The 24,813-nt window shown below is 33.1% G+C and overlaps 1 protein-coding gene and 1 long non-coding RNA gene across 5 annotated transcripts; one reads left to right on the plus strand and one right to left on the minus strand.

Annotated features, from left to right (window-relative positions):
• Positions 1-23,776, minus strand: LOC148298987 (uncharacterized). 4 transcript variants are annotated; one of them, XM_088276474.1, is made up of 5 exons: positions 23,534-23,776; positions 18,607-18,828; positions 10,634-10,888; positions 7,989-8,103; positions 1-2,333 (listed from the first exon to the last, which is right to left on the minus strand). In XM_088276474.1, the coding sequence occupies exons 2-5, from the start codon at positions 18,662-18,664 to the stop codon at positions 2,285-2,287; spliced, it is 477 nt and encodes a 158-aa protein (XP_088132600.1). In that variant the 5' UTR covers positions 18,665-18,828; positions 23,534-23,776; the 3' UTR covers positions 1-2,284. The 4 variants fall into 4 exon arrangements, with proteins under 4 accessions (XP_088132600.1, XP_088132597.1, XP_088132596.1 ...); XM_088276471.1 differs by having other exon boundaries at positions 7,989-8,124; positions 18,607-18,889; positions 23,534-23,770; XM_088276470.1 differs by lacking the exon at positions 1-2,333 and having other exon boundaries at positions 7,415-8,124; positions 18,607-18,889; positions 23,534-23,770.
• LOC148298988 (uncharacterized) lies at positions 4,108-10,705 on the plus strand. The gene is made up of 3 exons (XR_015839128.1): positions 4,108-4,206; positions 5,742-5,979; positions 10,613-10,705. It is a non-coding gene; the product is annotated as an uncharacterized LOC148298988 (long non-coding RNA).
• Positions 23,777-24,813: the final 1,037 nt, after the last annotated feature.

A 24,813-nucleotide genomic window follows, 5' to 3' on the forward strand; every position in this document is an offset into this window, starting at 1 on the left:
AACAGCAACATATTGTAGTCATACAGGAGCCAAGTGACCAAGTGCATTTTTTTTTACAAAAACGTGATCATTGACTATTTTACATCATATCAGCTTAACATTGCCCTGAAAATATCCCAAAGGATTTTAAACTTGGAAGTATAATACATTGACTTGTTTAAAATGACTAACTGCATTGATGATTATTTTATTGCCAAGCAAATGTGACTTAAATGGCCCTCCTGAACATTTTACGCTTTGTTAGTTGGTCACTTTCTCCTGAATTACTACGATACGTAAAACAAAACATTAAAAAATATACATTATTGACAAAGATATACAAGATTAGTACTAAATATTAAGTGTAGATTTAGCAAATGAACACGTATTTAGGAGAGAAAATGTGCAAGTAACTTTAGATTTCCACGCATGACTACTATGTGTGTATCGTTTGTATTTTAGGAATCTGGGTATGTTGGTGACTCAGTGGTGAAAACAACAAAGCCGCAATCGTGTGTATACCCACGTTGTCTAGCCAGCCCATTCTAGATTTGTTTTCTTCTTTTTTTTAAGAGAATTTTTTGTGTTTTTATTTATTTAAAAAAGTAGAGTGGGTTCGAACCCGGAAACTCTGACTCCAGTCCGCGACACTAACCACGGGACCACGACCCAACACAAGGTTGTCACAAAACAAAATTCTTTATTAATATTTTGTAGCCACCGTGCGCAGATAGGTACCACGACAAAAAAAAAATTGTTGCAAAACATCTGAAATACTTATGTATATAAAATCAAAATAATTTTCTAATTTTTCCGATCTGTACTTTTAATGCGTGTTAATTGAATGAGTGAAAAAAGAACAGTGAAACAAATTTATGACGCATGTGGTTTGTAATAGAAGCAGAAGAAGACAGAGGAAAACTTGATATGGTCAATTATTTCAAATACCTGAAAGTGGTCAGGTCAGGAGTTAAAATAATCGGCGAGTATATATGAGAAGATGTATGAATGCGGAAGATGTGAAGATTATGTTCTAAGACAGATCTGTGTGACATTCTTTTTTCACTGCCTACCCCGGCAGCAGGGGCGTGATGGTTAGTAAGTTTAATTTTATTAGAAATAATGAGTAACATGTTTCTATGAATTCAGTGAAACAAATTTATGATGAATGTGGTTTGTAATAGAAGCAGAAGAAGACAGAGGAAAACTTGATATGGTCAATTATTTCAAATACCTGAAAGTGGTCAGGTCAGGAGTTAAAATAATCGGCGAGTATATATGAGAAGATGTATGAATGCGGAAGATGTGAAGATTATGTTCTAAGACAGATCTGTGTGACATTCTTTTTTCTCTGCCTACCCCGGCAGCAGGGGCGTGATGGTTAGTAAGTTTAATTTTATTAGAAATAATGAGTAACATGTTTCTATGAATTCACTACAGAAGCTCTAAAGCGTAACAATAAACAAATAAGGACCCTAACCAGGACCTTGACAGGATACTGCAGACTGAGGCATGTCAAAAATTAGACCACATGACTCCCCAGTCCGCAGATATTGTATGGAGGATAACGAAACACCAATCCACATTGCCTATAACTGTGACGCACTCGCTCGCAAACGAAGTCACATCCTTGAAGGACCACTACTGGACTCCGAGAAGGTGAAGCTCTTACCACCAAGACATGTCGTGAGCTACATACATGACTCACGTAGGTCTTAAGAGTGAGTTATGATACAGAGGGAGGTCATAATAGAGCTAATATAGCAGCAGTAACACAAGGGATGCAAAATCCCTTGACCTCATAATACAAAAAAGGAACAATTTAAAAAAAACATGTTATCATATTTTCATTGGTATTTTTATGACGATATACGCGGTGATTAAGAGTTCGTTAAGTTAAAGACCTTTTGAAAATTTTATATACTTATTTTTTAAATGCTTGCAGTAATTGTAATGTAATGAGACGTTGACATAATGGTTGTTTACGGCTTCAATGCAACGAATGATGAGACAACCGCATGTGTTCAATTATTATCGTTTTCTTTCATTAACAAGTGACAATTCAATGTTTTTTACCTCGAGTGTTCTTGGTTTTTTGAACCCTGTTTATTGAGAAAATTAAGAAGCGAGTTGCCAATACTTAATGCTTTGTCTTATCAGGTATATATTGTTTAGTTAATCCAAAGGAAGTATTTTTTTATATTTAAGTTTTACTTAGTAAATACCACTATTTTATTTAAATCTTCTGTGACACGTGTTTCGATGCATTCCGCATCATTTTCAAACTCCGTATGTGAAGCTTATTTTAAATTTTAGAGTTGGGTCCTTGGGACGTTGAAGGTTGGTGGTAGGAGCTAGATTTTAAGAAATAAGGAATAGATTAAAAAAAATAGTTGTATTTACTTCTACCAACACGCCGTTTCGTAGGCAGAGAGGATGGAATGCCACACTCTTCTATCCTGACATATTCTCTCTTAAAATGTTTAAACGAAATAAATAAAAGACCTCCCTCTTAAAAGGTAGACATCACCGCTTACCGCAGACCGGGCGGTCGCTCTAGCAGATCCTATTGTTCAATACAAACAGTACCCCTCAACAACTGAGCTAACAGTATTGCATTGTTATGTTCAAAGATCATTGTAGACTTGACGTGTTTTCCATAATATCTTTATTATTTATTTTCCTGGTACCCACAAATGATGCACTAACATTTTTTTAATAGCATAAAAATATTTTCAAGAACCGACAATAACAGCCACAATGGATATATATATATATATATATATATATATATATATATATATATATATATATATATATATATATATATATATATATATATATATATATATATATATATATATATATATATATATTTACATATATTTTCTTCTTCTTCTTCTTCTAGATCCTAAGGATCTGTTTGTGCCTCCGTTTGTAACTGTTGGGATGTTGACTCCCAGCCGTCTTTCCACCTTTTTGGAGGTCTGCCTGGGGGTCTGCGTCCTTCAGGGATTCCTTGAAGGGCGATACGTGGAAGTCTGTCATCTGACATTCTGTTTACATGATCATTCCAGTATCGCCTTCGTTGTCGTCCCCACCTCACGTATATCACCACCTCATATACGTGAGATATGCTGGATATAGGCCTCTTCCCCTTCTTTCCATTTCTTCCGGTTGGTTGCTGCTTGCAGCCAGTTTATTTGCGGTAAACGTTACACAAGTGTATAAAGTGATCTCTTATGACAGCCAAATGCCAGGTCGTAAGCCATGGAAAGCTCAAACTACCATCTTCTTTCATATAAAAATGATAGATGCCTCGTCTCAAGTTGAGGCACTTATAATCCACGATTCATATTATAAGCGATCAACTCAGCATTGAATCAATTCGATACGGTTCCCTATGCACCATTGGGTGAGGATAGCGATCAGTAATAGAAAAAGGTATATTCTCTGCCATCTATGTATATTTCTTTAAAAAAAAACAATTCGTCCGATATGACGTATGGGTTTTTGATGTAGGTACTATTTTAAACATTTGTGGAGGTCCTCACTAAAATATTACATTTCCATTATAAATGATTTTAAGTAATCAGGAATTCTAACTTGTAAAATTGTTAAGTTTTGGTGCAATTTATTGATTTCATATTGCTTTAACACAGGATTGGTCACGTTTTGTAGCAACATTATTTAAGATTTCGATAGAATACAGTAAACAGAACAGATTTGCATTTAAATGATTTTTTGTGGATTATTGGAAATGTAACTTTTTGGTTAGGACCTCCACATTTACTGTAGCAACATTTGCGACCCTTGAATTTTGAGTCGAGTGGCAACAATGTATACATTAAAAATATATATATATATATCAAGCCTTTTCCCACTTCAAAAAATCGTTCAATTAATATGTTAAACGATTCTTCACTTCTCCCGCCTTTAATGTGGAATCATTTTGACAGTTGGCACCGCACACTTGATTTTCCGCGCCAATAAATTTTCTAAAAGATTGATGCGATCAGCGGCCGCTAGGAGCGCCACCAGCGCAAAATGGCGGCCGCAGCGGCTGTCATTATTCGCGTATCTTGTCCCACTCCATTCTAATTGGCTACGTTCATTGTTGGTTAAATTGTGATCTGATCGCTTTTTGCGTTGATGGCGAGTTTTAATTATCTACCACATGCCGTATGGCCGATATTCATCCCATAGAATGTGAAAATAATAGTTTAAGTTGGTACTTACGTTAATAATAGCGGTTGTGATAAATAATTACACTGGCCAACAATTTACAACTTTTATTTAGTAACTGGTATGAAAATATCTGATCTTTATGCACTCTGCATAGCTGAATTCTAAAACGAAAGCAAAAAAAATGTAGCACGTCAGATTTTTTAGTTATGTATATTTTTAATTCTGATATTGACTAATGTTTATCTTATTATTTATGTATGAATAAATATAAACATATAATGCTATCGTATTCAATATTAATAAGTTAATATATTTCTACTGTTACTCCAAAATAATCAATACTTTTTTTTAATCACTTAGACCTTAGACTAAAACATGTCTAGATACCAACCACTATATGGGGTCCATACAAACAATAATATGTCTGTTACATCAAAACTTGACGTGATACAAGCTTGTCACCATATAGACTTTGAATAAGAACGATTAACTTAGTCCAAATCGGTCATCAAAATTCCAGTTACGAAATCATTGTTGACCAGTGTAATTAGTATCAGACCAATAATTATTTCATGCCGAGAGTATTCAGTTAAATTTTTTGTATTATTTTTTGACATCTCATCAAAGATGAAGAAGAATATGAAGTCTGGGCATTCACGGGGCTGACGACCGTCATAGGTTGGTTTAAATGATCACTTTACACACGTGTAACATTCACCAATTCTACCCATTATTGACAACCACATTACTCAAATTCTTGGAAGTTCTATATATATAAACCAATTTTGAAACATTATTCTTGATTCACTAGAACTTCACTAGAGACATCTATTGGTGAGATGAAAAAAAGTTTTTTTAATGAGCAGAAACTCTTATATTAGTATGTGAGGTCCGAATCCTGGATTATAATCACAGAAAAAAATCATTTTCATTTTTATTATTTAAGTTTATAATTTGACCAGATAATTTTTTTACAACATTTTGAGTGTGTCCAAATACTTATTCACAAAATCTGTTAATATCCAGGTAGGTACTGGTTGCGTTTTTATATGTCACGCGGGTAAGTTGGGATAGGCATTGCTTTTCTGCCCATATGCAGTGCACGCCTTTGCATCTAGGTATAGGTATATTTCATGTAAAACAAATATAGCTCTCCCACAAATTATTCTGACTCCTGACCCCTTTAAATATTCGATCATCCCAAGATCTCCATTGGTCTTCGTTTGCTCCTATTTCCTACTTCGCCTCCAATATTTGTTTTACTGTTCTTTCTTCATTCATTCGTTCCACATGCCTAAACCATCTCAACACCCTTTCTTAATTTGATCGATAATACTAATCTGAGTTTAAATAGGTATCTTAGGTAGGTTGGTACATAAGTACTTTGATAACTATACCTATTCAAAGCAAATTGTTACCCTTTGCTATAGCAAGAAATTCACTTTAATTTGTGGTATATCGTAGATTGAGTCTAAACCAGGACCGAATTAGAACAGATAGATATTTAATAATTTGATATTTTATTGTGAATTTTTACTAAGATTAACAAGGAAAAAACATTTCTTTAATTATAGTAGATACACTGAAAATATAGGGTTCAACATAAAAAATACATGCATGTTTGTGCTGAAACCTTTAGTGCATGTCGGTCTTCGGGTCGACCAAAAATCGCATGTGTTTAACATTTTGTGTAGTTTTAAGTGTGTAAATGGTGTTATGGTGGTGAAAGGTGGTATTGTTCACATGCTGTGATAGTGATTGTCCTGACGAAGAGACTGGTACGTCTTGAAACCGGTAGACATAAAAATCTCGGTGAGTGGTTATATACTTATCTTATTAACATTTTTGTAAAAAAATATATATATTTAAAGCACTAACTTTGTAGATCATTATAATATATTATTTGGAAAAATAAAATAACTTTGTTTTTTGATCCACTCACTTTGGTGACAAACAAATTTTTTTTTTATTTCTCCAAACAATAAAAAAATAATTAGTTAATGAAGCGTGACGCAATTTTTATCGTAAATACATTTGAACCCTAAAGTGAACCCCCACAGCGCCTGTATATGATGTTTCTATTCACCCCGTACGTCTACAAGTACCTAACTGACTTTCATTTTGATCGAGCAAGGAGGTTTATAAGTTTCTTTTTCGTCCACCTCCATAGTGTAACGGTCAGCACGATAAGCTACCGTTCTGGAGGTCCCGGGTTCGATTCCCAGGGGGGGGTCAAATAAATGTATGTGATTTTTTCACTCTAATATTTATTCAATATTACCTGGACTGGTACCTGAAGCGGACGACTGGTCACCTTTCCTTCATGCATTAACGATCAAGATAACACTGCGTTTTTATGATGCAGTGCCCTATGCACCATCGGGATGCAAACCATAAGGGTTTGAAGATTCTATGAAACGACACGACACAGTAAAATCACTTTTCATGAGAGTAAGGGAATTAAGGGACCGGGATGAAAAAAATTAAGAAGATGAAGTTTAATATAAGTTTAACATTTAATCCAAAATTTGTCTCTGGTTTTCTCGTCTATGGAATCCGGGAAAGGCAAATTCAGATTAAGAGCAGAACCGGATCCGAAATTGGGTTACAAGTCCGCTTCTGTGTTTGGCCGGCCAATGGGATTACGGCAACAAAGGCGGCATTAGCGGAGGACTCCTATTGACCGCTGGCTTAGCCAAGTCTCGCGTGCTCGCCAATATATCAAACCATCTCATTCTCTGATCCGTCCGTCCCTTTCTTACCGCCCCCCCCACCAACCCTCACCCACCGCCGCCCTCATCCAATCAAGATTAACTTTACTCGTCGAGGAAGTAATTTGAAAATACGTCGACCCTGCAAATGTGGACCAAACTTGTTTTTGGCAGTATAGCTGTCCAGATACCTATTTTTTTCCTTTATTTACGGCCGAAGTCAATTTGTACATAATTTGTACATATGTACAGTGGAATCTCTAGTAACGAGCACCTCTTATAATTAATTAGCTGTTAAAGAAAAAAAGCTTCTTTACGTCTCACCAATAGATGTCTCGTGAAGTTCTAGTGATTCAAGAACAAGGTTTCTAAATTGGTTCATATATATAGAACTTCCAAGAATTTGAATAGTGTGGTTGTTAATAATGGGTAGAATTGGTGAATGTTACACGTGTGTAAATTGATCACTTAAACCAGCCTATGACGGTCGTCAGCCCCGTAAATTCAATTCAATTTCAATTCAATTCAATTCAATTTATTCAATAAAAAAAATAATATATACATAACAAACAATATTCAAGACGTATATATTAAAAGTAAAAGTAAGCAAGAAGACTTAAAGGTGTAGAAGAATCCCGCTTCGGAAAACTCCTTCGGACACATGGAACAGATCAATATCCAATGTGATATTGTTCAACATAGCGGTAGCTCTTCCTACTGGCATAACCATCGGCAGGTTGGTCCTGTGTATAGGAATGTGAAACAATCTATACCGACGCTGTCTTAGGACGCGGGAACATACAGACCAATGCTCCGGATAATTTCAGGATTATCGATCATACCGCGCAACAATCGATAAAAATGCGTAATTAAATACACATTCCTTCTAGTCTCTAAACTATTGTAGCCAAGCATACCCTGAGAAACTGGGTCGGGTAGAGCCAAGGATAATAGCCGTACTCTCTCATGTAGAGATACCTCAAAAACTTCTTTTGGACTTTCTCTACCATAAGAGAGTACTTAAGCTCGTGTGGCCAAAATGATCAGACTTCCATATTCTTCTTCATCTTTGATGAGATGTCAAAAAATATCATATTGAAGTTGACTGACCTGTAGATGAGTTTTCTTCTGACGGATCTCTTGAAGAATCCACTGCAGCCATTGCAGGCGAGGATGCCGTAGTGCTTGCCGGAACTGGTGTCGCCGCACACCACGCAAACCAGCCCTAGGCAATTCAAAATAGAATCTGAAAATACTTACTATAAAATCACATTTCTTAAATTTAATAATGTGCTAGGAATACCTCAAAAATACCATACAACATTCAATTAAATTTCATGAATCTATTTTGCTGATACTTTTTACCACTTTTTATACATTATGTAAAAAAAAATAAAAAAATAAAACTTTGTTTTCAGCTTCATTTTTTTTGGTAATATTTTCCCAAATGTGGTCGAAACTTGTTGGAAAATAACAAAGTTGGATTTGTTTACACACTTTATTGAATTTAGGTTTTGTATTGCTATTTCTTGGTGGAAGTGGATATTATATCATAAAACAAGATAATAAAGATTTTTACACATTTTTGACCAGCAGCAGAGTTTCGTCGTTACCGGTATCATCAGACTGGTCCGATTGTTGTTTATAACATTAATTAATAAATTGTTTTTTCACCTTTAAACATATCGCTCACTCCTTTCAAGAACGTCATAAATCAAAAAACTAGATTTTTCAGGAGAACGTTTTTAAAGTTTAAAAATATAATACAATATATTTAATAGATTTATATTATCCACTGACACTTCGTGATGGAATTGCATTTTTAATTTATTATTAGATTAAAACCAATATTTTTAGCTTTTCCACTTTTTTATTTGACCAGCGACCGGGTTTCGTCGTTACCGACATCATCAGACTGGTGAGAGGCTTTACAAATTTGTATGTTATATATAAAAGAAGGCAGGAGTTGATAACCATGATTTGATATAATTTTATGAGAAATTAATTTAATTTTAGTGAATTTAAGTATTGTATGATATTTTAAATATTTTTTATAAAGGTTTTTTATAAAAGTAACACACATTCATTCTCCCTTACTTTACCCATTAGAAAAGAAACAATAGATGCCTTAATGTCTTGTCGATAAGAAATGACTGCCGGGAAATTTACATTTCAGAGAACTTCGGACTCCCCCCGGACAACCACAGCTTAGTGGAAGGAGCCGTCAACCAGCATTTCCTGATACCTCGTTACATAATTTAAATTCATTCACAAAAAATACAAATCTATTTTAACTTTATATAAAATCGTGCTTTCAATACAAAAAACCTTTATAAAAAAATATTTAAAATATCATACAATACTTAAATTCACTAAAATTAAATTAATTTCTCATAAAATTATATCAAATCATGGTTATCAACTCCTGCCTTCTTTTATATATAACATACAAATTTGTAAAGCCTCTCACCAGTCTGATGATGTCGGTAACGACGAAACCCGGTCGCTGGTCAAATAAAAAAGTGGAAAAGCTAAAAATATTGGTTTTAATCTAATAATAAAAAAAAAAAAAAAAAAATCAATATATTTAAAAAATATATCAAGCCACTTACTGAACTTTTTACTGTGCAACAGATATTTTTAGGTAAAACCTGAAGGTTTTTTCTCCATTTGAAAAATATTTAGTATATTGAAAAAAAATTAAACAAAACCTTTTCTTCAAAATGCAAAAACAACACTTTCTACCCTGTAGCGGGTAAAAATTAAGTTAAAAATATGCTGCTTTTGCTAGGATATAGTACATTTTTTGGACATTCCGAAAACATGCACAACTGAAAATTATCGATTTTTGATTTATGACGTTGTTGAAAGGAGTGAGCGATATGAGCTTTTTAAGAGAAATAGGTAATTTGTTGTCAATATGGATATTGAACTGGGCCGTTTTTTGATCAATATACTCGTACATATGGTATATATAAATATGTATATCTATTTTTTATGGCTCTGGTTAAACCGTTTTTTTTTTAATTAAACGACGATTTTATTTTATTTTGAATATTGAAATTTATTTCTCAAAATCATATACCATTTTATTTATTTAAATTTTAAACGAATATTCAAAATCAATAATTTACAATGAATATTATTAACATTTACGAGTATGAATTAAATTTATAAATAAATATTTAGATATTATCAATTATATACAGTAAAATTTTAGGCGAATATTTAAGATATTATCATTTTTATACAATGATTAAAGAAAACACTTCGTTTTTTACCACTTGAGTTTTATTATAGACTACATGTTCCAGAAGTTAAACTTCCATCATTCAGGTCTGTATAGTAACTAAAATATAAAATTTAATTTTTATATTTATAGAACAATTTTATATGTTATATTTTAGTTATTATACAGACCTGAATGATGGAAGTTTAACATCTGAAACATGTAGTATATAATAAAACTCAAGTGGTAAAAAACGAAGTGTTTTCTTTAATCATTGTAACATGTCTCACCACAAAGTTAATGCCGAAACAATAAATAAAATATAATTTTTTTATTTGAAAAATCCAATTAACATTTTGATAACATAATTTTTATTTATTATTATAATTTTAAAAATACATTTTCTTGATGATATTGAAAAAACAAATTATGAATATTTAGAGTTTATAATTTTAAATAAAAAAAATTTTGCCGCATATTTACACAAATTTTTTTAAATGTTTAGATTAAACGTCAATTCACTCACCCAACGCATTCGATTTCTTCCCGGAGCTCTCGTGATGCACTCTCCAGTGCGCTGGCGACCGCACAGCCCTGACCAGCTGCCCGTCCATGGCACCCATGGGTCCCATGGATCCCATGGACCCCATGGATCCCAAGGGCGCCAGTCCCATGGATCCCATGGGCGGGATGGATCCCATAGAGCCCAGCCCGCACATGCCCATGGAGGGGGGCGAGCCGCCGGCCGAGTAGCAGTCGTCTCTCGGAGAACTGTGACTATCTAGAGAAGAAAAGAAAAGAAAATATATTTTGGAGAACTTAATGGTGAAAAGAGCATTACATTAAATTGCGGTATAAATTTCATAATAAATTATTATCATCTTACTATAGATGAAGAAGACTATCGAAGTGTTGGTATTTACTGGAGTTATGACCTTTCATAACTCCAGTGGAAGTTCTATATACTTGAACCAATTTAGAAACCTTGTTATTGAATCACTAGAACTTCACTAGAGACATCTATTGGTGAGATGTAAATATGCTTTTTACTAAGCAGAATCTCTTATATTAGTATGTGAGGTCCGAATCCTGGATTACAATCACACACATGAGAAACGCCAGAAAATACTATTTTCATTTTTATTATTAAAGCTTATAATTTGACCAGATAATTTATTTATAACATTTTGAGAGTGTCCAAATATTTGTTCACATAATCTGTATTATCTCCAATTACATGAGTGATTTTCATATTATGTTTTGACAAAAAAAAATATGAAAATTACTCCTGTAATTGGAGATAGTCCAGATTTTGTGAGCAAGTATTTGGACACACTCAAAATGTTGTAGATACTTATCCAACTACATTCGCATCATAAATTTATTTAACCGTTCTTTCCTCACTCATTCAATCCACATGTTGAAATAATAAATAAATAAATATAAAGGGTGGATACACACCAGTGACGGTACTTCCCTAGAAGCTTAAAAGCCCGGCTTGCCTAACAACTCCAAATAAAAATGACTAAATCTAGACCAAATGATTAAAAATACATAATTAATGTATGACTATTTTTAAATTATCGCGCGCTTACATGATTATTAAAAACTATGCATGCCATTATATGGTGATGGTACTTATTGGTTATGGTTAATATCTGAGGAAGATATTTTATTTCAGTGAACATTTTCTTTATTTCAAGGTGATGGCTATCCCTTAATAATAAAATAAAATAAACCCTTATCCGCACCCCAATGGTGCATAGGGCACTGCGTCATATAAATGCAGTGTTATCTTGATCGTTTACACATGAAGGAAAGGTGATCAGCCCTCCGCTTCAGGTACCAGTCCAGGGTAATATTGAATAAATATTACAGTGAAAAAATCACTCATATTTATTTTACCCCCCCTGGGAATCGAACCCGGGACCTCCAGAACGGTAGCCGAGCGTGCTGACCATTACACTACGGAGGCGGACAAAATGGCTATCCCTTACAAAAGTTAAATGTTAGCATATTTTTACAATGATTACAATACATTATTTATATTTATAATACTTTCAGGGTGCTTACTATACTGAGAATGATATGAGGTGAAGAAATTATAGGCACATCATATATTTCCGCCTCCGTAGTGTAATGGTCAGCATGCTCGCCTACCGTTCTGGAGGTCCCGGGTTCGATTCCCAGGGGGGTTTAATAAATATAAGTGATTTTTTCACTCTAATATTTATTCAATATTACACTGGACTGGTATCTGAAGTGGAGGGCTGATCACCTTTCCTTCGTGTGTAATCGATCGAGATAACACTGCGTTTATATGAAGCAGTGCCCTATGCACCATTGGGGTGCGGTAAGGGATTTATTATTATTATTCATATATTTACGAATGTGAAAAATAATGGGCTTGCCTTGCTGGTAAACCCTAGGCACGCCACTGATACACACATACCCAGCTAAAGTACAAAACTGAAGGCATTTGGTGTCGATACATTTGGCGAGTTGGCCTTTTGTGTAGTTCAGGCCTAAGTCCACTTTTGTTGGGACCGCATTTGCTACCCTTCAACCCTTGGATGTGTTTAGGGGCGCAAATTTCTTTACCATGGGGATGAATTAATTTGCAATTTGGATCGAGTGCCCGGGCCCCATACACCGGGGGATATAGCGCGGTAATGACCTAACGAGGAGCGGGAAAAGAGTGCGCCCAAAGGGTGGCTATTTATTAGCCGAGACGTCAAATTGATACACTATTTTAATTTGTATCAATTCTATATTGTCAATTATTTTTGACAGAATATGGAGGTCTGGGCATTTACGGGGATTTTTACATGTCGCAGGTTGATTTTTTTAGATTTCTTTTATTGTTTGTACCCTGCTTATGAATACAATTAAATAACATATAATATTACATACTATTTTGTAATTAGTAAAATAAAAATAAGAAATTTTTACATATTTACTACAATGTTTTCAAAGACATATTGTATGGAAAATTAATTATAGGCTGGTTAAATGATCACTTTACATACGTGCAACATTCACCATTCTACACATGATTGACAATTCAATTTGTCTTTGACTGTGACAGAATTGTGAAATGTATCGAATTTCTCAAGCGTATTTTTACAAAATACGAATTATATTTAAAAGACTCGTAATATGACTTATAAATATGAGTCCCGAAAACTAGATCATCACTGTCAACAATGAAAACCTGCGGCGGAGCTGCCAAGAAGAATAGGACTGATTTGGGCGGTTTTTGGAATACTCTAACAACAAAAAAAACTAAAAAAATATAAGTGTACGAATCCTGCATACTGCCTGTGAACACATCGCTCACTCCTTTCAAGAACGTCGAAAATCAAAAATCGTACATTTTCAGTTGTGCGTGTTTTCGGAATGCCCAGAAAATTTACTATATCCCAGCAAAAGAGGCATATTTTTAACTTAATATTTACCCTCTACAGGGCAGAAAGTGTTGTTTTCGCATTTTGAAAAAAAAGTTTTGTTTAATTATTTTTTTAATATTCTTAATATTTTTCAAATGTAGAAACAACCTTCAGGTTTTACCTAAAAAGATCTGTTGCGCAGAAAAAAGTTCAATAAGTGGCTTGATATTTATTTTTAATACATTGTGTTATATTTTTAAACTTAAAAAACATTCTCCTGAAAAATCAAGTTTTTCGATTTATGACGTTCTTGAAAGGAGTGAGCGAATTGTGAAATGTATCAACTCTCTTTTGTAAAATTAAATTATATTAAAAAAAAAACCAATATAATAAAAATAAGTTAAATTGAGTATGTAACAAAATTGTAAAATGTACCAAATCTTGAGTATTTTTACAAAATACACATTACATTTTATTAGCAGCCTTCGATTAAGGGTTGCTATTGTACAATGGGTATTCCTTGCGCAGAGATTCCATTAAAAACACAAGGGATGAGAGTGGAATACCAAATTGGGGGTAAGCGGGTGAGGGGTGACAATCAAACAAATCAAATCATGATTTGTCAGTTCACACTTGGCGCCCTTAACGTATTTAGCGCTGAAAGAGCGATGGGGGATGTTTCTCGGGATTATTTCAGTATTTGTTTACTTATTTAAAATTATCATTTGGCCTGTAGTTACAGTGATTGGAAATCCTAACCACTTAATAAGTTCAAATAAATGTAAGTGATTTTTCACCCTAATATTTATTCAATATTTCCCTGTACTAGTAGGTACCAGTCCAGGGTAAGGGTTTCAGGTAAGCGAAGGGCTGATCACCTTTTCTTCATGTGTTATGGACGAAGTAAATATTGCGTTTATACGATGCAGTGCCCTATGCACCATTGAGATGCGGATAAGAAGGAAGTTATGTGTATATGTAAATACGGCAAAACGATGTATGATGAATGGGTGAAGAAAGAACAATAAAACAAATTAATGAGGCGAATGTATTTGGAAAAAGAAGCAGAGGAAGACCGAGGAAAATTTTTCATAATCTGATTTGTCAAATACTTGAGAGTGGTCAAATCAGAAGTCGAAATAATCGGCGGGGATGTATGAGGCGATGCACGAATGCGGAAGAGGGAAATAATGTTTGCAAAGATATAGTGGTGTGACGTTCTTCTCTATGCCTACCCCTGCAGAGAAGCGGTGCGATGGTTAGTTAATTAGAATTATATTTTAAGCATCTGCGTATTAACGCAGATGCTTAAAATAATGATAAATAAAAGATGCATTAAAATAATTATATTTAAAAAAAATATAACATTCTCCTAACCATTCATCGTTCACTTTGTGTAAAACCACTTAAAAACGCTACTTTTCTACTTAATGTTTCGGAACATCATCAGGTCAACTGTTACTATCTTTTGAGTGTTACATGTCGGCTGTCCAAATTTAAAACACAGTAAGGGATATTTTTTTCTAGTAGGTTTTTTTTGCATTTTTGGACTAAGTAGAGTCTACTTAGTCCATAAATGCAAAAAAATCTACTACAAAAAAATGTCCCTTACTGTGTTTTTAATTTGGACAGCCGATGTGTTACTGAGTGTTACATTACCACACCACAAAGTTAATAATGCTTTTAATATAAAAATGATTAAATAATATATTTTGCCTGAAATAAATGATTTAAAATAGTAGGAAACTTTAGTTCACACATCCCTTCACTCGCGAGTATGTTGTAGGTACGATTTCTACATGTCAGAGGACGTAATGACATTTATGGGGTACGTAATCCAATTGAATTTTGTCACCACCATTGTTGGCTAATAAAGCAGATCCCTGCGTTACCGACTGAGTGACTCGGCAATCAACTCTCGCATGTGTTTTAAGTAAGAAAAGTTTCACAAGGGCTGGTTGGTAGGTTTTTTTATTCCATTATTCATTCTTTTTTGACATCTCAACATTGATGAAGAATAATATAGAATTCTGGGTATTTACAGGGCTTACAACCGTCATAGACTAGGTTAAGTGATCACTATACATACGTGTAAAATTCACTAATTCTTTCATGAATTGATTCGGCAGTCACTTTGTGGTAAAATCTATCCATTTTGTATTAATGTTTTACTTTGTGAATAGCACTATTTATTAAAATCTTGGTGTTTGAAAATGATGCGGAATGCATCGAAACACGTGTCACAGTAGATTTTAAGAAATAGTGGTATTTACTATGTAAAACATTAATTAAAAATTCACTAATTCTACCCATGATTGACAACCACACTACTCAAACTTTTGTATCTTCTAGGTATATTTATCAAACAGCCATCTGTTGTGGGATGAGGAAACCTTTTATTAAGCAGAGACTCTTCATTTTTATATGAGGTCCGAATCCTGGATTGAGATCTGCCGACCTCCATAACCCATTTATAAAGAGAGCTCTTTTATATTATGTTTATATTTTAAATGATTTTATGGATACTAGAAGCAGGTTGTATAACTTATTTCATAATATTGCAGAATTCTGTACCCAAATTAACCAGCTGCCTGACATATCGTAGTCATACAGGAGAAAGTGACGAAGTGCATTTTTTATAACAACGTGATCATTGACTATTTGATATCTTTCTAGCTTAAAATCGCCCTGAAAAAAAATCCCAAAGGATTTAAAACTTGGAGGTATGGTATGTTGACTTGTTGAAAATGACTAACTGCATTGATATTTATTTTCTTACCAAGCAAAAGTGACTTAAATGGCCCTCCTGAACATTTTACGTTTTGTTAGTTGGTCACTTTCTCCTGTACGAGTATGATATATAAAATAGAACCCACTCTGGAATCCAAGATAAATGATCTGATAAAATACTTTATGGTAAGATATATATATATATATATATATATATAATATATATATATATATATATATATATATATATATATATATATATATATATATATATATATATATATATATATATATATATATATACATATATGTATATGTTTTTTATATTTTCTCATTTGTTTATTTTAAATATGCTTCTTATGCCTATTTATTATACCTGTTTATTGTTTTTATATTTTGCCATGTATTAGTTTTGGTTATTTAAAAAAATCTTTTTTGTAACTTTATTATTTGTGTTCCAGTCTTGTTAACCTTAATCCCATGTCCCAAAATGAGAAATATAAATTACTCATCGGGAATATTTATATGTATGACTTTTGAATTTAATATGTTTTGAAAAATAAATAAATTAATGAAAATAAATAAATAATCGAAGTTCTTTTTGGCGAAATATGTAAATTTTAGATTTTGTTTGATGTGAGTTGTCATAAAGCGTTTTAATTAAAAATAATAAAAAAAAACACTTTCCATACCATCCATTGTTTACTTTGTGAAATATTATCATATCGTATCATACCTTTGTGTAGTATAACCATACCACAAAGTTATCAATGCTTTTAATATACAAAATATGTTTTAATTTATATGTGACTGCTTTGCTGGGAGATGATTTCTTGTGTTATGTGACAGTAATTCTCTAATTCATCTGTAAGGATAGTTTTAGCATAGGATATCGCTCACTCCTTTCAACAACGTCAAATATATAAAAAAAAAAACTTGATTTTTCAGGAGATCGTTTAAGAATATAATAAAATGTATTAAAAATAAACATGAAACCACTTATTAAACGTTTTAATGTACAACAGATCTTTTTAGATAAAACCTGAAGGTTTTTCTCCATTTGAAAAATATTTAGTAAATTTAAAAAAATAATTGAACAATACATAGTACATTTTCTGGTCATTTCGAAAACATGCACAACTGAGAATTAACGATTTTTGATATTTGACTTTGTTGAAAGGAGTGAGTGATATTTATTTGTTTGACTGTCATATTTTGAAAAATATTAAATATTTCTTCTGTGGGAAATATTTCATTAGTTTCGTGATTTTCGATCAAATACTATTTTCGGCCAGGTTCCGAGTATGAATCTCAGTCAGAAAAAAAGGAGATATGAAAAAATATTACTTTTTATAGATAGTACCTACTTTAAATTTGTAATTTTAGAAATACAACGAGATTCTAAAAAAATGCTGATTTTTTAAAATTATTTCTATACATCAAGATCCTTGTCGCTGAATATTTTTTAGTATGGAGGAGCAAACTCCGCTTGCTTTATATTCAGGATGCGTTTCAGGAGAGATTTTCATGCATTTTCAGGAAACCTTTTAGGGTCCCTTAACTCCCTTTCTCTCATGAAAAGTGATTCTACTGTATCGTGTCGTGTCATAAAATAATGTTTAAATCCCACTAAATTAAATTATGACAAGGATGACAAGGTTCTTGTCGAAACCGGTTGGTTAAAGTGTATTAATAATAAATGTATTAACAATATTTTGTCCGCCTCCGTAGTGTAATGGTCAGCACGCTCAGCTACCGTTCTGGAGGTCCCGGCTTCGATTCTTAGTCAAATAAATATTAGTGATTTTTTCACTGTAATATTTATTCAATACTACCCTGGACCGGTACCTGAAGCGGAGAGCTGATCACCTTTCCTTTATGTGTAAACGATCAAGATAACACTGAGTTTATATGACGCAGTGTCCTATGCACCATTGGGGTGCGGATAAGGGTTTTATTATTTATTAATAATAAAAAAGTGGTTAAAACAAGGTTGCTTATTTTAATAAAGTTTATAAAAGTATCTGCGAAAATATATATAAAAATACGACTAGTTTCAAGAACTATACAACTGTAGTTTTCATCAACACGAGAAGTTGATAAGAACATCCGTAGTTCTCGAAACTAGTTGGGTTTACATGAATAAATTCAAAGGTGATCTCATAAATCATCATGTTATTCCAAAAACTTAATGTCAAATCAATTGTTAAATTAATGAATTAATAAAAGTTTTAAATTTATCTGAAGTTTTTAACAACATTTTTTAGTTAAAATTTATCTGAAATTCTATTCAAAAGGAACTCCAAAGTCATGCGGTAAGTAAAATACACACATTTGTAAAAAGTGGAATATTATTTATATGAAGGTGAAATATAAATACCTTGACATCTGTCCTCCCTTTCCTGCGAGAGCTGAACAGGAGCCTGGACGACTTCCATCTTGAGGGATAAACACAGCGGTTCCAGGATTCAGTTGTTCTTTATTTCATAGTGCGCCGAGGATATTGTATTATTAAAAATGTATTTAAACAGTTTTCTTCAAAATTCACTTTTTTATCACCACAAAATTTCTAAAGTTTGTGTTTAAAGTTTTTTAAACTTAACTTGTCCGTTTAAAAAATAATCACAAAATTAAAATAAGGATATGGTATGTAGCTCTTTTATCTAAAAGGTAGTAAGTAAACCAAAAACTGAACATCAGGATAGTATAAAAGAATTGTAAGGCTAAACTAGGAATAATTTAGAAGACATTATAATAAGGATCTTGCATAGATTTAAAATGGTCTCACCTAAAAAAATCTTACTCAAATGTGTGAAGCGTCATGAAATTTATTTTATATGTATGAGCAAAAATTCGAGTTATGTGGTTGTCAACCATGGAAAGAATGGCGAATGATAAACGTGTGAAAAGTGATCGCTTAACCAGCCTATGACAGGCCATAAACCTGTAAAGCACACACGCTTACCATTACACCCCGGACGCGGACAATATACTTATATAGATTTAAATGCAATAAAATTTGATCATATCGCTCACTCCTTTCAAGAACGTCATAAATAAAAAAATATATTTCTCAGGAGAACGTTTTTAATGTTTCAAAATACAATATAATACAACGTATTAAAAATAAATATCAAGGCACTTATTGAACTTTTTACTGTGGAACAGATCTTTTTAGGTAAAACCTAAAGGTTTTTTCTCCATTTGAAAAATCTTTTGTATATTTAAAAAAATAATTAAACAATACCTTTTCTTCAAAATGCAAAAACAACACTTTCTGCCCTGCAGCGGTTACCCGCTGTTAATATTTACATATTATGTTAAAAATATGCCTCTTTTGCTAGGATATAGTACATTTTTTGGACATTCCGAAAACATGCACAACTGAAAATTGACGATTTTTTTATTTATGACGTTCTTGTAAGAAAAACTAACTAAAAACTAATTAACTTCTTATATAATACAAAGCAAAAGATAAAGTTAATAAGAAAATGTAATATGCCCTCACAACGATTTTGTGAAAGTCAGTATAATCATTACAGAAAAATCATTGGAAAAATAATTAACTAACTAACTAACCATCACGCCGCTTTCCCGCAGGGGTAGGCAGAGAGAATAGAACGCCACAACACTCTGTCTTTGCAAACATTCTTCGCCTTTTCCACGTTCAATATAATCAATTTTATTTCAAATGACGACACTGTTTCCCTTCTTGAAAGGAGTGAGCGGTATCATAATTTTTTCGCAATGAGAGTGTTAGATCACTGTCCTGAAGTCCCCGGGTGCATCGGCCGAGCGTGGCGCGGTGCATCGCTTCCAGAGATATTTGTACAAATGCAAGTGCACGTATCTCCGCCGAGTTGATTCGTAAACCTTTCAAATCAAAAGTTGCGTCACACACGTCGCGTGTTGACACTGCCGCCGACACAGCTGTGCACACGGCCCTGGCCGCGGAGCCGGCGGCGCCTTTCATGACGAGGAAGTCACTAATGTTATGTTTCTAGGCTCGATGGATCTTGATTGAGGACCGATTCACCCGTAATTTATGGATCCAATTGGACATTGTTAGTTAGATTTCTAATGCTGGCGCTCTGCAGCCGGTCGGTGACTGGAAACTATGTTCTAATGTTGTTTATACTGACATCTCAACATAGACGGAGAAGAGTGTGGAAGTCATGAGTATTTAAAAGGCTTACAAGCCGGCATCTTTCAAGATGAAAAAGTCACTAATTTCTAGGCTCTGTAATTTATGGATCCAATTGTTAGTTAGATTTCATATTTCAGATTACATATTTATACTGACATCTCAACAGACATAGATAATGAGGAACATGGAAGTCTGGATATTTACAGGCTTACATATGTACGACTTCTTTCGAGGCGAGGAAGCCACTAATGTTACTTTTCTAGGCTCGATGGAATTATTTATTGTTCGACTCAAATCGCTCACTCCTTTCAACAACGTCATATATAAAAATCGACAATTTTCAGTTGTGCATGTTTTCGGAATGCCCAGAAAATGTACTATATCTCAGCAAAAGCGGCATATTTTTAACTTAACATTTACCCGCTACAGGGCAGAAAGTGTTGTTTTTGCATTTTGAAGAAAAGGAATTGTTTAATTTATTTTTCAAACATACTAAATATTTTTCAAATGGAGAAAAAACCTTCAGGTTTTACCTAAAAAGATCTGTTGCACAGAAAAAGTTCAATAAGTGGCTTGATATCTATTTTTAATACATTTCATTATATTCTTAAGCTTTAAAAACGATCTCCTGAAAAATCAAGTTTTTTGATATTTGACGTTGTTGAAAGTAGTGAGCGAAATGCAGTTATCAATTAAAGGGCAGCATCAACTGGAAGATTCTTGCGAACGTACATATTAACTTGTGAAAACAGACATATTGTGTAAAGTTAAAATCCGTTACATCTTCCTGGATTTACATACTATAGAAATAACAGAACATGTATGTATTTTTGAGATCATTTCTAATAGAAACGTCTATATATATGAGAATATTTGAAAATTATGGTAGAAGGTGCCTCCCGTCCGACGCACCCGTCGGAAGGGCTAAAAAGTGGGTTATTTTATTACATAATATAATTTTTAAAGAATAAATTTATTCATCTTTTTTTTAGATAAAGGTTACCTACGTATTATTTTTTTATACGTAACCTGATATAGGTAACCTACTTATTATAAAAATTATTATTTATTTCCCGCGTAAATATTTATATAAGCTAATAAATATAAAACACCTACCTACTTTTCAAAAAATACAACTTAAACTCAAAATATTTTACTGACCGAAAATATGTTAATTAAGTGTTTTTTTTTTAATAATATTGTTTACACACTGCTTCAATACGCGAAATTTGAATCAAACCCAAAACAGGGAATGTCAGTTTTTCAGTTAAAATTACAAAATGAATGTCCGAAGTTCGATTTCGCCGATGAGACCAAGCGATTTTTCAAATACCGTCAAACCCTTCACATGTTAATGAATGATATGTATTTTTTAATGTTTTTTTAGACACCGCTTCAAAACGCGAAATCACGATTTAAAACCAAAACAGGGAATGTCAGTTTTTCAGTCAAAATTATAAAATGAATGTCTTTAATTCTATTTCGCCGATGACAATAGCGATTTTTAAAATACCGTCAAACCGTCAATTTATAAAAAAAATTGTTGTGAATATTTTTCAAAATTATTTTTTTATGTTAATATTTATATGAGCTAATAAATATATATGTCCGCCGTAGTGTAATGGTCAGCACGCTCGGCTACCGTTCTGGAGGTCCCGGGTTCGATTCCCAGGGGGGGGGTTAAATAAATATAAGTGATTTTTTCACTGTAATATTTATTCAATATTACCCTGGACTGGTACCTGAAGCGGAGGGCTGATCACCTTTCCTTCATGTGTAAACGATCAAGATAACACTGCGTTTATATGAAGCAGTGCCCTATGCACCATTGGGGTGCGGATAAGGGTTTTATATTTTAATAAATATAAAACACATACCAACTTTTCAAAAAATAAAACTATCGCAATATTATTTTACTCACAGAAATTATGTAAAATGGTGGATACTAGGTATTTTTTAAATGTGTTTTTTTTAGAAACTGCTTGAAATAACGATTCAAACCCAAAACAGGGAATGTCAGTTTTTCAGTTAAAATTATAAAATGTATATCCGAAATTCGATTTCATAGTTAGTTGGTACTTAACGATTTTTCAAATAGGTACCGTCAAACCCTTAATACGTAAATGTATAAAAAAATATCATGAATATTTTTTTTTTAAATAATTTATCCGCGTAAATATTTAATAATAATAAATAATAAAACCCTTATCCGCATCCCAATGGTGCATAGGGCACTGCGTCATATAAACCCAGTGTTATCTTGATCGTTTACACATGAAGGAAAGGTGATCAGCCCTCCGCTTCAGGTACCAGTCCAGGGTAATATTGAATAAATATGACATTGAAAAAATCACTTATATTTATTTTACCCCCCTTGAGAATCGAACCCGGGACCTCCACAACGGTAGCCGAGCGTGCTGACCATTTCACTACGGAGGGGGACTAAATATTTATATAAGCTAATAAATATAGAACATCTACCTACTTCATAATAATAAAACTTAAACTTGATATTATTTTCTTCGCAGGAAAAAAGTTAATTAAATGGATACTAGGTATTGTTTTTTTTTGGCACTTTTTTGAAACGCGAATATTCTATTGAAAACTAAAACGGGGAATGTCAGTTTTTCAGTCTCAAAAATAATGTTAATTAATTACTAGGTATTTTTTAAATGATTTTTTAGACACTGCTTGAAACGACGGTTCAAACCCAAAACAGGGAAGGTCAGTTTTTCAGTTAAAATTATAAAAAGTATTTCCGAAATTCGATTTCTTAGTTGACACTTAGCGATTTTTCAAATACCGTCAAACCCTAAAAACGAATATTTAAAAAAAAAAATATCCGTGTAATTTATTTATATAAGCTAATAAATACAATAAATATATTTGTCCGCCTCCATAGTGTGATGGTTAGCGCGCTAGGCTACCATGCTGGAGGTCCCGGGTTCGATTCCCAAGAGGGTAAAAATAAATATTAGTGATTTTTCAGTCTAATATTTATTTAATATGACCCTGGACTGGTACCTGAAGCGGAAGGCTGATCACCTTTCCTTTGTGTATTTAACGATCAAGATAACGCTATTTCTACACAATGCAGTGCCCTATGCACCATTGGGGTGCGAATAAGGGTTAGAAGAATAAATATAGAACGCCTACTTACTTCTTAAGAATAAAACTTAAACACGATATTATTTTACTCACAGAAAATATGTGATTTTAGGTATTTTTTTAATGTTTTTTTTTATACACTGCTTCAAAACGCGAAAATTTGATTCAAAACCAAACCAAGGAATGTCAGTTTTTCAGCTAAAATCACAAAATGAATGTCCGAAATTCGATTTCACCGATGACACTTAGCGATTTTTAAAATACCGTCAAACCCTCAACACGTTACCAAGAGACTGCTTTGGGACGAATCACAAGCCCTGATGTATGACTATTGCTGGCCACGCCTCCTGCGAAAAGGGGAGGGGGCAAACGGCGCTGATTGGTCGCCCCCCCGCCACGGGAAAACGGGCGTTGCGGCGCCCGAAGATAGGGGTGTGTTTTCCCCGCAAGACGGAAAGCCACGGCGAAAATCGTGTCGTAGGGATTATATTGGGATTTGGGTGTAATGATTTTTTGAACAGAATTTTCGATGTATTGGTATTTATTGACCTCTCCTGTATATGTATATTATTATTCAAAATACATGTCTGAGTGTGAGTGTGTATATATATATATATATATATATATATATATATATATATATATATATATATATATATATATATTTATATTTAAATATATATATATATATATATATATATATATATATATATATATATATATATATATATAAATATATATATATATATATATATATATATATATATATATATAAATATATATATATGTGTGTATCTGTGCATATAGATGTCATATATGTATACGTATACCCTTAAAATATACTTCTACATTTAATTTTTGTTTATTTTTAATAAGCCCTAACTCGAATTAAAACCAGATCTACGTGTTCGGGCTGAATAGTGGGACATTTTATGAGTTTTCGGGACATTGGGACACCAATGTCAACAAAGGTGACATCCCAACGAATCGGGACGAATGGCGACCCCACTCTAGACGGATATAAATTTTTTTTTTTAAAGAGATATTTGTATTTTTATTATTTACACAGATATTTCAATTTCATATTATTCCTGTGAGCCTAAGCGGCGCATTATTAGAAATAGGTATCAAATTGTGGTAGAGTGGGTTTGAACCGAGAAACTCTGACTTAGGAGTCCGTGACATTAACCACGGGACCACATACTGAAACTATTATTTATCTAACTAACTAACTAACCATCACGCCGCTTCCCCGCAGGGGTAGGCAGAGAGAATCAAACGCCACACCACTCTGTCTTTGCAAACATTCTTTGCCTCTTCTACATTCATGCA

The sequence above is a fragment of the Brachycentrus maculatus genome, unplaced genomic scaffold, assembly GCF_059751285.1.
Source record: "Brachycentrus maculatus isolate JH-2025_06_01 unplaced genomic scaffold, ASM5975128v1 h1tg001451l, whole genome shotgun sequence".
Classification (NCBI taxonomy): domain Eukaryota; kingdom Metazoa; phylum Arthropoda; class Insecta; order Trichoptera; family Brachycentridae; genus Brachycentrus; species Brachycentrus maculatus.